Below are 14,857 nucleotides of genomic sequence, written 5' to 3'. Positions count from 1 at the left end.
TAACCCTAACCCGGAAAATCCGGAAATCACATTTTTTTTTTTTTAACAATTTATTTGTGAATTACTGTGTCAAATAAGTATTTGATCACTTGCTTAACAGCCAGATTTCTGACCCTCAAAGACCTGTTATTTTGCTTTTAAATAGTCCATATGCTTCTTACGGAGCCACTCCTTGTTTTTCCTGGCTGTGTGCTTTGGGTCATTGTCATGTTGGAAGACCCAGCCACGACCCATTTTTAATGCTCTGACCAAGTGAATGAGGTTTTTGCCCCCAGAGCATGATGCTTCCAGTAGGGTTGCGCGATAATGCCCATTGTCATATCGTCCTATCGTCAGCCTGTAAGATCGCCGATACACGATAGTAGTCAAAGCCCAGGGATTCTGCGTGCTGTCGCGTTGTATTCAGAGAGTAGTACATATTTTTGTGTTTTTTTTTTTTTTCATTTCATGTCTGTTGTTTTATCGATAAATCTGCTCATATCTGCGCACGCGTTTATCAGCCTTTTGATCAAAAAGTTGCACGCGCAACTCACTTTCACTTTGCACAAGGCAGTGTTTATTGTTGAGTGTATATTTAAAGCGCATAAACACAATAAAACAATTGTTTTAGGCTAACATATCATACCTCATTGTAGTTTTTTTGCACACACGCGCGGGTGCGTTACAATAATAATAAGGAAAAATCACAATAATAAATTCGGAGCAGTACTACTAATAATAATTATACTGAATGAAGAAAGCGCCGTCGAAGAAGTATCATCATTGAAGGAGAGAAGAAAATGAAGAATTAATACATATCAGTATTTACAGTTTGAGCTCGACACGTTTATGAGCTCTGTCGCTTGCTGTCAATGGGTGACTAGGAGAGAGAACACATTTTCGGCTTCAGTAGACACACAATACTTCAGACTGAAACACGACTGCCCCCTACAGGTAATGAAGGGCATTTTCACAGCTTGCCGTGCGCAGCCGTGGCAAGTCACGGGATTCCTTTTCTTGAAACGTGGGTTTTTAATGGCGACATCTGTATCGTCCATATAGCTGACTATCGTCGATAGACGAGACTATCGTCGATATTTTCAATTCAATTCAATTTTATTTGTATAGCGCTTTTAGCAATTTTCATTGCCGCAAAGCAGCTTTACATAGTCAAAAGAATTATTAGTATCGTCTATCGGCACAACCCTAGCTTCCAGCCCCATGCTTCACTGTAGGTATGGTATTATTGTGATGATACTCATCATTCTTCTTCCTCCAAACACGGCGACTGGAGTTAAGACCAAAAAGTTCTAATTTGGTCTCATTTGACCTCAGGACTTTCTCCCTTAACTCCACTGGATCATCCAAATGGTCCCTGGCAAACTTCAGACGGGCCTGGACATGGGCTGACTTAAGCAGGGGAACCTTCCGTGCGATGCAAGATTTTAAACCATAAAGTCTTGGTGTATTACTGATAGTAGCCTTGGAAGCGATGGTCCCAGCTCTCATTACGGCGTTGACCAGCTCCTCCCGTGTAGTTCTGGGCTGATTCCTCACCATTTTTAGCACCATTGATACCCCATGTATCTATTTAGACTTTGGCTGATTGTGGGGTGCACAGGTGTCTTTATGACAGCTTTATAACAGTCTTTGAGGGTCAGAAATCTGGCTGATAAACAAGTGATCAAATACTTATTTGACCCAGTAATTCACAAATAAATTGTTAAAAAATCATACAATTATGATTTCTGAATTTTCTTTTTGGAATATACATTCCAAAAAATTACATTTTTAAATATGTAACTTATTTACTGTTTTTGCTTTTATTTTTCTCGTAATTTCATTTATATTGTATATATATTTTATTTATATTAGTTCCCCTATTTCCCCCAGAAGGCTCAGCCTTTGCCAGGCCTCGGTTGTAAATAAGAACCCTGTTCTTAATCTGTCTTGCCTGGTTAAATAAAGGTAAATAAAATAAAAAAATGAAAAATCATACTGTCTTATCCTCTCTCACTCTCTTCTTCTCATCCTCTCTCACTCACTTGCACTCTTTGTCAATCTCTCTCTCTCTCTTTTTCTCACTCACATTTACTCTCATTTTCTAATTCTCACTCTGTCCCCTTCCTTCCCTCACTCTTTCTCACACTCTTTCTTTGTCATTCCATCATTCTTCTTCTCACTCACTCACTCTCTCAGTTTTTCTCCCTCCCACTTCTCTTTCAATCTCTCACACATTTCCATTGACATTTCTGACATTTAACAGACGCCATTATCCAGCGTTTTATCTCATCACACATATGAGCAGTTGACGTTTAAGGGCCTTGCTCAAGGGCCCAACAGTGCCAGCGTGGCCCCACACACTCACACACATTCGCTCTTGCTTCAACTCATCAGGTGTTACATCTCCAGCGGTGTAGCTCGTAAATGCCTCCCCTTCTACTACCTCATCCCAATTAAAGGTGCTCTACTGGGGCCGATGTTGATTGAGGAGGCCGCTGAACCGATTTACAAACCAGTCTGAGGTGTTTTTGTGATGTGGTGTGATATCATGCTCAGAGCAGCCATTATTAACTGGGAAAATTGTGGCCATAAAGGGATGCACACGTTCAGCAACAGTTATTCTGAAAAAGGGTGCTTGATTGCTCAGTGTGTGCCGACAGACATTCCCCACACATGACTTCACCTGCAGCAGCCTGAACTGTGCTCATACACGCATTCATACACTGGGCACCAAATTCCAACCCTGCGTCATCACACTCTGTCCTGAGTTTCACAGCTGTTAAACTCTGCTGCACGTCTGAAGATTGAAATCTAGTTCTGTGACAGGAGTTTCGTTTTTAATTCCTTTATTCTCAGATTCTTCGTTCTTGTATTGTAAGTGTTTCATAGCTAAACCTCACTATTATGCGGGTGAAAAGATAATTTATTGATGCTGGTTTCTCCTCTCCTGCTGCAGATCCAAGGTTTAGCCCTGGCTCTCTCCTGAGGGAGCGGAAGAAGAAGAGCGAGAAATCAGCGAGCGAGTGTCTTTACTTTTACAGAGGGAAGGATGGGAGAGACGGAGGATGAGAAGAGCCAGGCAGGGAGGATTTTTGAGACCTTCGTCCAGGCGTCCACCTGTAAGTCCACCCTGCAGGCCTTCAACATCATGTGCACGTACCTGGAGCTGGATCCTCTGGAGCACGACTCGTTTTACAGCAACCTGAAGAGCAGACTGACCTGCTGGAAGGCCAAAGCGCTCTGGAGCAAACTGGATAAGAGAGCCAGTCACAAGGAGTACAAGAAAGGCCAAACCTGCGAAGGCACAAAGGTACGTTTTGTAGGTCACTCAAGGTTACATCAGAGCAAGATTTAATCTCAGCATTCAGTACTTCAGTTGGTGTGAGTGAAGATTAGCATTGTCAGTGTCTCAATAACAGCGAACATGACCTCAGCATGTTTTTAAATAAAATAATAATAAAAAAAAAACAAAGAAATAGGTAACAAAAGGACAAAAAAAATTAAAAAGTGATATAAAACCAAACACACAAACATCAAAAGCAAACATATAAAAAAAATTGTTAGGAAGGAAACAAAAAGAAACTCAGAAGTGGAATGTTAACATGAAAGGAAAACAGAGTGAAAAAGGAAAGAAATAAAACAAATAAACAAATATTAGGCAAATGAAATGAGACAAAAAGAAATATAATATAAATATAAAAAAAAACAGTGAATTTTTAGAAAATAAAAATAAAGTTTTATTTATTTAAAGATAAAATCAATCGATTAAATAAAACAATTAATTGATTAATCAATCAATTAATCTGGTAATAAATTAAGAATCAAACAAACTAATAAAAAATTAAGCAAAATATTGAAATATAAGGGAAAATAAGAAGAAATGGAAAGAAAGAGAGGAAGAAAGAAAGAAAATGTATTAAAAAGTATATGAATATAAAAAATATAACAGAAACAAATGAAGCAACAAACAAAAATCAAAGTGTTAAAATATAGGAAAAAATTAAGAGGCAGATAAAATAGAGAGAGTGAACGAAATGAAATCTGAATATGTTTTAGTTGAAATATTTCATAAAGCTGGATCTATTTGAAGGTGTTTGCGAGTTTATGCTAGGACGGAGCAGTTTATTGACTCAATAGGGATACCTGTCACTCATCTTTCATCTCATTGTTTATTTAATATAGGCTACTTATTGTACTTTGTTTCATTTTCATGTTTGGAACAGGTAATGAAACCCTGTCTCTCTCTTTTTTTTCTCTTGTAATAAAATTGCTTATGATCTCTCATATGTGAATTTGAGTCTAAACCCACTCTGTAGAAAAGATATATTCATCCATCCATCCATTCATCTAGGAACCTCAACTAGGGGCCGTGGAGGCCAATGGTGACTGTTGTATTTATTCCAATTTGTACAACAGTGGTAGGACCTCTGGTCAACATTTACATACAGGCAATTTGGAAGTCCCAATTAGCCTAATCTGCAAGTTTTTGGACTGTGGGAGGAAACTGGAGAACCCGGAGGAAACCCAGCAAGCATGAGGAGGACATGCAAACTGTATGCAAAAAGACCCGATGCAGAAATTGAACCCTGGACCTGGTGGTGCGAGGCAATGTATATATATCGTGTGTCGATATTCAGCCTAAGCATACCATGGTATCATTTTTGGTTCATATCAGCCACCTCTAGTGATGGTGTGATAAAAAGTGATGAAGGAATGAAGACAGGCAGAGACATGATAATGAGACGAGGTGCTTCTCGGTATGTCATTTATCACAACTGAGCATATTACCTAAAGCTTTAGAAATGTGAACAAGTAACAATAGAAGAAGGGTTTGGTCGTCGACACACACACACATACACACACACAGGGAAAGACAGCTTCACTCAGCAGATCTGATGATTTGAGGTGGTATGCGGTGGTAGGTCTCCAGAACAATAAAGTCCTTAATGGTCTGGTGCCCAGACTCTTATTAATGTGTGTGTGTGTGTGTGTGTGTGTGAGAGAGAAGTGTTTCATGCCTAGAATTTAACAAGTCTCATTTGGTAGCAACCATAAATGTCCCAAAGACGTTGCTGATGTGAAGGAGAGCAATTACCGTATGTGCCACGTTCGAGGTTGTATTTTATCTCAGACTATAAAGCTGCTAAATTATACGCAATGCTTCTTTTTTAAGCCTTTGATGAGATGCAGCTCAGCATACTTTAATGACATTTTAACACAAACACCCCAGATGTGTTGTTACTGTGCCGTTATCATGAAGCATTATCAGGATTTACATAGCAACATGCAGGAGCTGTGGACAAAACTACTGTAGACGTTTACAATTCCAACATTTCTTAAGTCTTCGAAACTGTATACTGATACAGACATGAATAGAAGAGTTCAGAGGGAATATTACACTTCATGTTTCTTTCAGAGGTGTTAAGATGTTTACAAGCCATCAAAGCCGAAACAGCGTCTATAAGCAGAACTGGAGATAGTTCAGCAGGCATGTACTGTATTGCAGGTATCTGTATCTGTAGACAACATCATCTGAAAAAGTAATTGAATTCCTAACCAAAACCAAAGCCTGACACCAGAAACTAATTAAATCTTGTCATGTGAAGTCAACCGAATGCATCTTTTTGATCTCCTCTTCAGGGAACATCAGGGAGCGTTGTAACACACTCAGAGGAATGCACTATCCACCCACTTCTGCCCTCGTGAGCTTACAGATACCTTTGATTTACTGACGACACTGTAATAGATAGAGGAAAGAGTACAGCGTAGCGTCTCTCCCTCCTGTCCACAGATGGCCATCGCATCACGAGGAGTCGAAACCACCATCTCTGGGTGACAGTACACAGACTTACTAAATAGATATTTTGGGCAAAAAAAAAAAAAAAAATGTGTAAAAGATAGCAAGTGAAGCAAAAATAAATAAACAAAAAAAGGTAGTAAGGAAAGAGGACAAATTTTATATTGGTTCATCTTGTAAATAAAAAAATGGTTTAAAATGGAATCAAATGGGCAGAAAAATGTATTAAAGAACAGGTAAAAAGGTAAAAAGGACATGATAAGAAGAAAGAAAGTAAGAAAGAAAGACAAAGAACTTATGATGAAAAAAGAGTGAAGAAGTGTGAAAGACAAAATACAAAAGATAAACAAAGTGTATAATATATGTGTGGAAGTAAACAGCAAAAAGGAAAAAATGTTGAAAGGAAAAAAAGAATAAGTAAAAAAGTGAAAAAGTTAAGCAGAAAAGCAAATGGCGTGGTAAAGAAAAAAAGAAAGAAAGAAAAAAGGTCTTGAAATGTAAATAAATAAAGGAAATGGAAACAAAAAATAAGGATGACAAAAAATTTGGAAAAAATTAAGGAAAATAAAAAGTGAAAAAAGATTTATATTTTTTTTTACATTCATCTCACATTTATCAATCTGAGCAGGTGTGGGCTTGGGGCAGCTTTGCAGTGCTGGGGGTTTGATCTCATGACCTTCTCATCAGTGATCTTACATCTTAACCTCTGAGCTTCCCCTGACTTCCTGTAGTGAAACATTTCTGTTGCTGTTCCCATAAAACAGCGATTGCTGTGCGATTGAGAGTTAGCATTGGCACGTGATGAAGCGCAGTGCTCCTGATGAATAGCAGCACATCTGTCTCCCTCACATCACCACGACGTGTTGTTTTAAGACGTGCATGACGTGACTGATGTCTGTGAACTGTAAAGGTGAGCTTTGACACTCTGTCATGATGTCATTCCTCACTCAGACTCCACATGTTTGCTAAATCCCAATTTGCCCAGGATATGAGATCATGTTCATGTTATCAGCCTTTCCCAGCATGACTGAATGCTTTTACTCCAGCTTAGTTTTTTGTTGTTTGTTGCTGTCGTTACTGTTGCTATGGCTCCCAATAAGATGCTTTATTCAGGAGTTTGCTCAGGCACTGCAAATACCAAAGCATAGCAAAACAGGGGATTTTGGGCTGTGGGGAGCGATTATAGGGATTATAAATAACACTAATTTTGATCCTGTCTTGCCGTTTCTATTCATAAGCAACTAAAAGGCAGAAATGATTTCTTTCTTCTTTTTTTTTTAAAGGCTATTGATGGCACCAAAATTGGTGGAAAATATTTGGACTGGTTGGCAGTTTTAAACGTAACATTTGACCCAGACATGTCTGTCAGCGTTTGAAAAAAAGGAATAAATAAAACGAAGGCAAAAAAAAAAAAAGTGTTAAGTGGCCATATTTTGGATGTGCTGACAGCCACGACTTTGTGAGACATGACTTCATTTTTTTGATTATGGCCTGCACGATGTGCATATATGGACCACGTAACCAAAGGCTTCAGCTGCACAGTTTCCTCTCGTCTCAGAAACACTGGCTTACTTTCCGCTTAGATCTTCTGCAGGCTCGCACAGATTTGCCCCATTTTGTGGTCTCTGCACTTCAGTAATTCCAGTTTAGGGCCAAATGCCTGCCCGTCTGCCTGCCTGAAGTCTGTCTGTCTGGAATGCCAGCTTGTGCTTTGGTGCTCTACTGGTGGTCTGACTGCCACACTAGATTAAGTACCTTGGCCTGATGGGATGAAATATTAATTATTTTTACTGGACTGTGTAATCGCTGCCATTTTAAGGACTGAATAAAGCTTATACTTTGGCTCCTTCATCACATGCAGGGGAGTGCTGTTGTACTAAATATCAGCAAGGTGAGGAATATCAAAAGGTACGAGATTTACTGTATATTTCTACTTATTCTGCTTTATATGCACACTGTGCAGGGGATAATCAAAAAAATGAAGTCATGTCTCACAAAGTCGTGGCTGTTAGAATGCAGGTTTTATTTATTAGTGTAATTATCTATTGTTAAATCACTTGTGCCTCAGAGTGATACATATAGTTAAACATCTTCAACAAGTAGCAGTTTTGTCGAACTTCCTTATCCATAAAGTATGTCGGCTAGCTAGCTACAATTTGCAGCAACTGGGAAGTTCCTCTCAGCAGCAAGTATTGCTAATAAGTGTTAGCTAGTTAGCTAACTGATAGCAACTTACAGTACAGTAATTGAGTATTTTCCTGCTCCTACTGAAACTCCCTGGGATCTTCTCTCCCCCAGACTGAAAAGCTGGTATTATTATTTGGATTGGATTCCACAAGGTGCTTGAAACATTAATATAAGATTCTTGAAATGAGTGAGTCCATCATATTATTATTGCAGATCTGTTTCAGTTGCAGTCAATCTCCTATACTACAGATATCCCAGAGCCGCTTTACTGGGGTTCAGATCTGTTGCCTGTTGAATGCATGAAATTTAGGAACCAATTTAAGACAACTTTGAGACAACTACTATAAGATGAGTGAACGGAGCTGTGAAAGAATGCACAATACTCAGATAGGCTGTAACATTCCACTGATGCTTGACTGGTATTAAGAGACCCAAAGTCTGCCAATAAAACGTCCCCTAACCAACTGTTTCCCAATACTAGTCTAAATTGTCGACAGTTTGAGTCCATGGATTCAATCTTGATGTGAACTTCTACCCATATGATATGCATTTTGCAGCGGAAATTAAGATTCCTTCAGTATTAGTCAGCCAGTGGAACCTGACGTGATCCTGTGTGTTGTAGCTCATAGCCCCAGGTTTTGAATATCGTGCATTCTGAGATTCTTTTCTGATGAACATGATTGTAAAATGTTGTTATGTTAAGTCAGCTTTCCAGTCTGGACATGCTCCTCTGACATTTTTATTTTCTCTCGTTGAGAGGGAACACTTGTAGGGACTTGCACTGTCCTTACTTACAGTACTTGTGTGTGTAGTGGCTCTGGGTTCAACTGGGCACCAGAGCTTTCATCCGGAAATCCCATCTGGCAGGTCATGCATGCCACTTCCTGTTCTGCAGACTATTCCATGTGATAAGAGATATTTGACTGGCCTGTGGTGCCATGGAGCTTCATTGATACCACCCGGGACTTGTGGTCCTCCAAGGGCAAGCAAGCTGTATAAATCACAGAGCCACTAATGATGATGATGATGATGATGTACCCAGTGTCCTACTTTTCTTTATTGGGTTGTAAAAGGAGGCTTTTTAACTCAACTCAGATATCCACAGACCTTAATCATTGCATGACAAACGCTTAAACCAGGATGAGATCTGTACCTATCAGGCAGGAAACAGATCTGCACTGTTTTAGTAGGAAATACCACACCTCTGCTGTCTTGCCCAGTTCAGGATGAGCAAAAACACAGGAATCTGTTGCTATGATAGTATCTTTACTGAGTAAGGTTTTTTTTTTTTTTGATGTACCAGTACAGCTGCAACACATTATTTTCTACAAACACTACAGAAAGAGAAGCATTACTTCTGCTCTGTGGTTGTTTTCTAAAGGTTAGCTCATACCTAACGTCATGCATTATCATGCAGTTCACATTAACTTTGTGCACAAGTGAAGTTTAAACTTGTGAAATTCTCTTGAAATCACATTCTTGACATTGGCACTAAGTGGCAAACAAAACTAATTAGTTACAATCAGGAAGAACATTAAGCATGTTGCATTGGATTTCAATGTTGAGGTTATATCATGAGTTTGAATCCCAGTCATGCCACAGCCATTTATTACTGGGAGACCTCGGTCTCGAAAGCGCTTCTCTCTCCCTCTAGCTCTCTTTCTCTCTCTGTCTCTCTCTCACACATGGATGCGTATCAAGGGAAGAAGTGCACTTCTCCGTGTGTATTACACTGCTCGTTCAAAAAGCTTATATTCGTCCATAAAAGGCTAACGACGTATTTAAACTCCTTACTCCGCCATAGTCATTATTCTTTTCTAAGAAACTATCTGAAGTAACACGAAGTATTTGCGACCTCTATGAAAAACCTAACACGTTATTGTCAACTCTTTCAATATGAGCTATGGTGTTTGAAAAGCAATTACTCCAGGCTACCTTGTTTTGTTACTTTTTTCTCTACTTTTATTGTGCTTAGTCTCATCCGTTTTTTAGGTCTGGCAGTCAGCGAGTAGTTTTTTAAGCATGAGACACAAAAAAATGTCTGGTGACCACCAGTCTAATGACAGTACAGTACTGTATGTGTTCTCTGGGCAACTATGAACACAAGAAAAAAAAAAAGTCTGGACATGTAATCTTTCTGTTGGACTGATCTGTCCATCCCTGAATATATAACAAGGCAGTTAATTGAACTGTATTTTGCAGCACATTCAGCCAAGTGAGAAGTGGCCCAAAATAGCCTCCCTGATGAAAAGGAAGTGATGTTCCACACACTGATGAATTAGACAAGACAAGATCGGTATACACACGTTACTTCAGGGTGCATCCGTTTCAAAGAATGCATGCTTACCCAGGTCTCTGTTGGTGATAATGCCTCCCAGCCCCAGGAACAGAGACAGACTCAGTGGTCTGGTCTTCCTTTACCTAATTTCTCACTTTTTTTTTATTGGTCAGTCTGAACTCAGCAGGATTTTTGTTGACATGATCCAGACTATAAGTGGAAGCTGGACAGATCTGAAAGAAAGTTTACTCAAACACAAAGCCTGAATAATACAATATTGATCCCACTATTTGTTTCTGGGAATCTCTCCTGGCATCGGGGTATACACACACGCACACACACACACACACACACACACTGTATCAGAAAGGAAATACGTAACTCTGTTCAAACATGCTGATCGCCCTCAGCGCAGCCACAGCACTTTGGTGTGGGGTCAGTCAACCATAGTTAAGCTTGCCAGAATGGGTGGGCTGTGATGGGAGGGGAGGAAATGAACAATCCAACAAAAAATCACACTGGGTGACTGGAACATTTGAATCAGAAGCGGGGTCAAACAGTGCATCTGGGTTTAGACAGGGTGAAAAAACAGATCTGCTGCGTGATTCAGAGCTAGATTAGTAAGAAGATGAGAAGATCTGCATTAACCTCCTCCAGGCTTTTATCCCTGCACTCGAGGGAATGAAGTCATCCCACAGCCGGCTTTCTTAGCCACACTTTGTAAGCTGAAAACCTTACTTCCTGCATTCTTATGACCCTGATACATCAAGCGCACATGCCTTTGATATGGCAAGTTGTAATTATAATTTATAATGATAATGATGACGTGAGAGCCTGTAGTGTGATCTCAACATGATCGTTTCCCAATATTTTATTAGCCCGATTTCTTCATTATGAATTGTGTTCTTTAATGTGCATCCAAGAGTTTTCAGGACGCCATTAAATCACACAGAACTGGCTTAGAAAAGAAAAGAAACAAGTTCATAAGAAGATGGTAGTTAATATTGGTAATATTGCCTTTGTTGACAGTATTACAAAATTTTAGTAAGGATAATTAATAATGAGATTATTAAAGTACTTGCAGTTATTGTTGTTTATTCACAAGCACCAAAAGTCTGGTTGATTTTGATCAGTGTGAAGATGCTCGGGAACCGTGCCCGTGCCCGTGTCCACTGCAAAAGGTTTTCTCTGAGACGATACAGTGTGGATCGAATCAAATTGGAACCAAACGTAACTGAGAATGAAAGCAGATCGCAGTTTAGACGTGACGTCATCAGTGCTGTTTTTCCCCTTCCGAAATCTCTATGTGCACATACAGTACTGCAACACGAGCCATTCTCATCTTTTGACCTACAAATCCATAGCTGATAAAGTAGGAAGGCACACGAGAGCATTACTCTTGACATTTTTGCAGAAATATCAATAATACAGTATAATCAATGCTGAAGGCATTCAAAATATGCAATACTTTCCTTTGAACAGTTGGTATTGAGACGTGTCTGCTACTAATAAATCCTCCATAACAGCTCTAATCTGAGGTGCTGTATATTAATTGTTGATTTCTGACTCTGGTAACTCTAAATGAACTTCTCCGCTGCAGCAGAGGTCAGTTTTGGTCTTGCTTTCATGAGCCAGTTTCATCATGGTGCTTATTGGCAATACTGTTCTTGCAAAAACCTATTCCAGAATTCAAGATTTAAATTTCCCTTTCTACGTAGTAATGGTGTAAACTGTGATGTGACAGTACAAATAAATCTGAAACTGATATAAATCAATCTAACAGACTTTGATGACTTTATTTATGTACAGTAATTGTTGAATTTCTATGTGCTTTGTAACAGTAGGAGGTACAGCTGTTCCTTTTTTTTTCCACCATGGGAGCTTTGCCCTCTCTAGTTTCTCACTGATAAAGCGGTGGCAAGAAAGAGAAAAAAGAAAGGCTGTTAGGGAACGACTGTTTATGTCTATTACTATAATGAAAGTAATAACAGGAACTAACTTGCTTGGCCGGCATTATATAACATTAAATATAGCTATTAAAAGATAAGAAGTATAATCTGTCATTCATTAGTAAAATTGTTGTGGAATAAAAGAGGAAAGGTGAAATATCTGTATACCCTAGTGTTTAAGTGCTTTAATAACATGCTTGTACTGTAATAATTAGAGTTTATTAATGCTTACAAATATACCTTAATTACTCATGGATGGAATAAGGCATGTTTAATTAATTAACAGTGTATTACAAAAACATATTAAGTCATTTGTCCCTTACCTTATTTCTTTGCTAACATTACATATGGATTATTAATGCTGAAATGAATCGATTGACAGCATTGAGTTACTAAGTAAGTAAATCAGCATAAGAAAAATCCATAACATTTCATCTCTCATGTACGTGACATTTGGTTTTGCAGCATGACTTTATTATTACACCTTTATGCATGCCTTTCTTTAAAGCTAATCTGCTGTTATTTTGCTGCAGTGCTTAATAATCGGAGGAGGACCCTGTGGTCTGCGTACTGCAATCGAGCTGTCTTTACTTGGTGCCAAAGTGGTAGTGATCGAGAAGAGAGACACATTTTCCCGAAACAACGTTCTGCACCTCTGGCCCTTCACCATCCATGACCTCAGAGGCCTTGGGGCTAAGAAATTTTATGGCAAGTTCTGCGCAGGCGCCATCGACCACATCAGTGAGTACTGAGAAATCACTTTTCAGATACTATATAAAGATACTATATACTGGTTCATTTAATTTCAGAGAAGTGCAAGTTTTTATGGGGAAGTAACTCTGCTCAGTTCTCTGTTTGCCTTTTTTTGCATGCCCTTCCTCCCTTCCTCTTTTGTGCTTGTTTTTACAATTATTACATCAAGGCTGTCTGATCTGTTAATAAAGCCTAATAAAAGTTAAAGGTGAAGGTTTAATCAAGTGAGTAACTGGGAGTGATTACTAGAGCTTAGTGTTCTTGTGCTGACTGTCTTTTATTAGGCATTCAGCAGCTCCAGCTCATCCTCTTGAAGGTCGCTCTGCTTTTGGGGGTTGAGTTCCACGTCAACGTAGAGTTTGTAAAGCTTTTGGAACCTCCAGAAGACCAGGAAAACGAGGGTGAGTTTGCCCCTGTTTGACCACAACAAAACCGGACACACCTCCGTCCTGTCTGACTGGTTAAACACCATCAGCACTTCAAAGGGCCTTAAACTTTTAAGTTAACCTTGTTTTCTGTTCATCCACTCTCACGATGGATTGTGTAATTTTACTGTTGTTATGAAACGTCTTCTGACGCTTAGCTGAGGTACATCATCAGTGATGTAACTTGAGGTCATTGGGTCTCTCGTGACTTTCAACATCATGCGCCCTCACTCAGTGATCATGTTGATTTGATTTAGATCTCTAAAGTGTAACGTTGCAGAAGCAGGAAGCACGATGTATATGCAGAAGTTTATTAGAGGCTTATACAGGATTCATTGTTGAAATTTCTACCAGGTGCCAAATAAGTAAACGCACAGAATCATACATTACCCTACATGGCCAAAGGTTTGTAGATGTCTAAATATCACACACACACACACACACATCTGGGTCTTCTCTGATCTGTTGCCACAATGTTAGAACCAAACAAATGTACAGAATGCTTTTGTAGTTGGAACTAAAAGACCAAACCTTTTCCAGCACGACAATGCAGGTGTACACAAAGTAAACGTCAGGACACAATGTAGTGACGTTACAGTGGAAAAACTCAAATGTTCTGGAAGTCAAAGAGCCCTGATATATATACACTACCGTTCAAAAGTTTTAGAACACTTTCTAACTCCATGATCATTCCTGATTTTTATTTCTTTCTACATTGTAAAGGAATGCTGAAGGCGTCCAAAAATGCATTAATCTCCTTTGAACAGTTAATGGTGAGATGTTTCTGCTACTTACGCTCTGTAAAGATTTTGTACATGCACTTGACAATAATGTTCTTGCAAGAACTATTACAGAAAGGCTGACCTCTGTGTCTTAAAACAACAACGAACTGTTGTTTTTCTTGTTGTTACGTAATTCCCTAATTCCATATGTGTTATTTATAGTTTTGAAATACTCAGTATTGTTGTAGAAAGTAGAAAATAAATCACTAAACAAAAACAAAGAAATTTGCAAGTGACCCCAAACTTTTGAACGGTAGTGTATATATTAGATAGGCCACACCTTCTGAACTTCTGCCAGCTGTCCAGCAGACGCCATGTGAATAGTGCTAAAGCCTTAGCAGAACGATAACAATACATGAACGACGGATTGGCTGAGATAGAGTAAATCAAATAACATTAAAGTGAACATTAGAGTGAATAAACAACATTAAAATAGTTTTTATATAATAATAGCATTTCAAAGTATTACCATTCTTGGCCAGTAAGTTATGTATAAAATACATTTTTCTGACAAATCCCGCGTTCTGTTTTATGACTGGTTTTAAGTGATGGTGTAGCCACACTGTCAGTAACTTGTTGTTTAAAGCTGATACAGTTCTAGGCTGAAATTATTTATGCTACAAAGTAATATCCCAAACACAGTATATTTTGAGAATCAAACATTTTAATGTTTTACTCACCTATGCACCGGAATGCCTTGAATC

The 14,857-nt window shown here is 38.8% G+C and overlaps 1 protein-coding gene across 8 annotated transcripts in view; it reads left to right on the top strand.

Moving 5' to 3' along the window:
• mical2a (microtubule associated monooxygenase, calponin and LIM domain containing 2a) overlaps positions 1 to 14,857 on the top strand; it is a 55,266-nt gene that overhangs the window by 13,308 nt on the left and 27,101 nt on the right. For all 8 annotated transcript variants that reach the window (XR_008365681.1, XM_053512876.1, XM_053512875.1 and 5 more), the window contains exons 2-4: positions 2,939 to 3,292; positions 12,727 to 12,934; positions 13,231 to 13,347. Coding sequence is in view for 7 of the 8 variants with exons in the window: in XM_053512876.1 (XP_053368851.1) it covers positions 3,032 to 3,292; positions 12,727 to 12,934; positions 13,231 to 13,347 (586 nt within the window). In the remaining variant the exon portion in view is untranslated. The remainder of the gene's footprint in view (positions 1 to 2,938; positions 3,293 to 12,726; positions 12,935 to 13,230; positions 13,348 to 14,857) is intronic.

The sequence above is a fragment of the Clarias gariepinus genome, chromosome 15 (assembly GCF_024256425.1).
Source record: "Clarias gariepinus isolate MV-2021 ecotype Netherlands chromosome 15, CGAR_prim_01v2, whole genome shotgun sequence".
In the NCBI taxonomy this organism is placed as follows: Eukaryota; Metazoa; Chordata; class Actinopteri; order Siluriformes; family Clariidae; genus Clarias; species Clarias gariepinus.
Note: the sequence above shows the minus strand (reverse complement) of the source record. Positions and strands in the feature narration are given on the sequence as shown.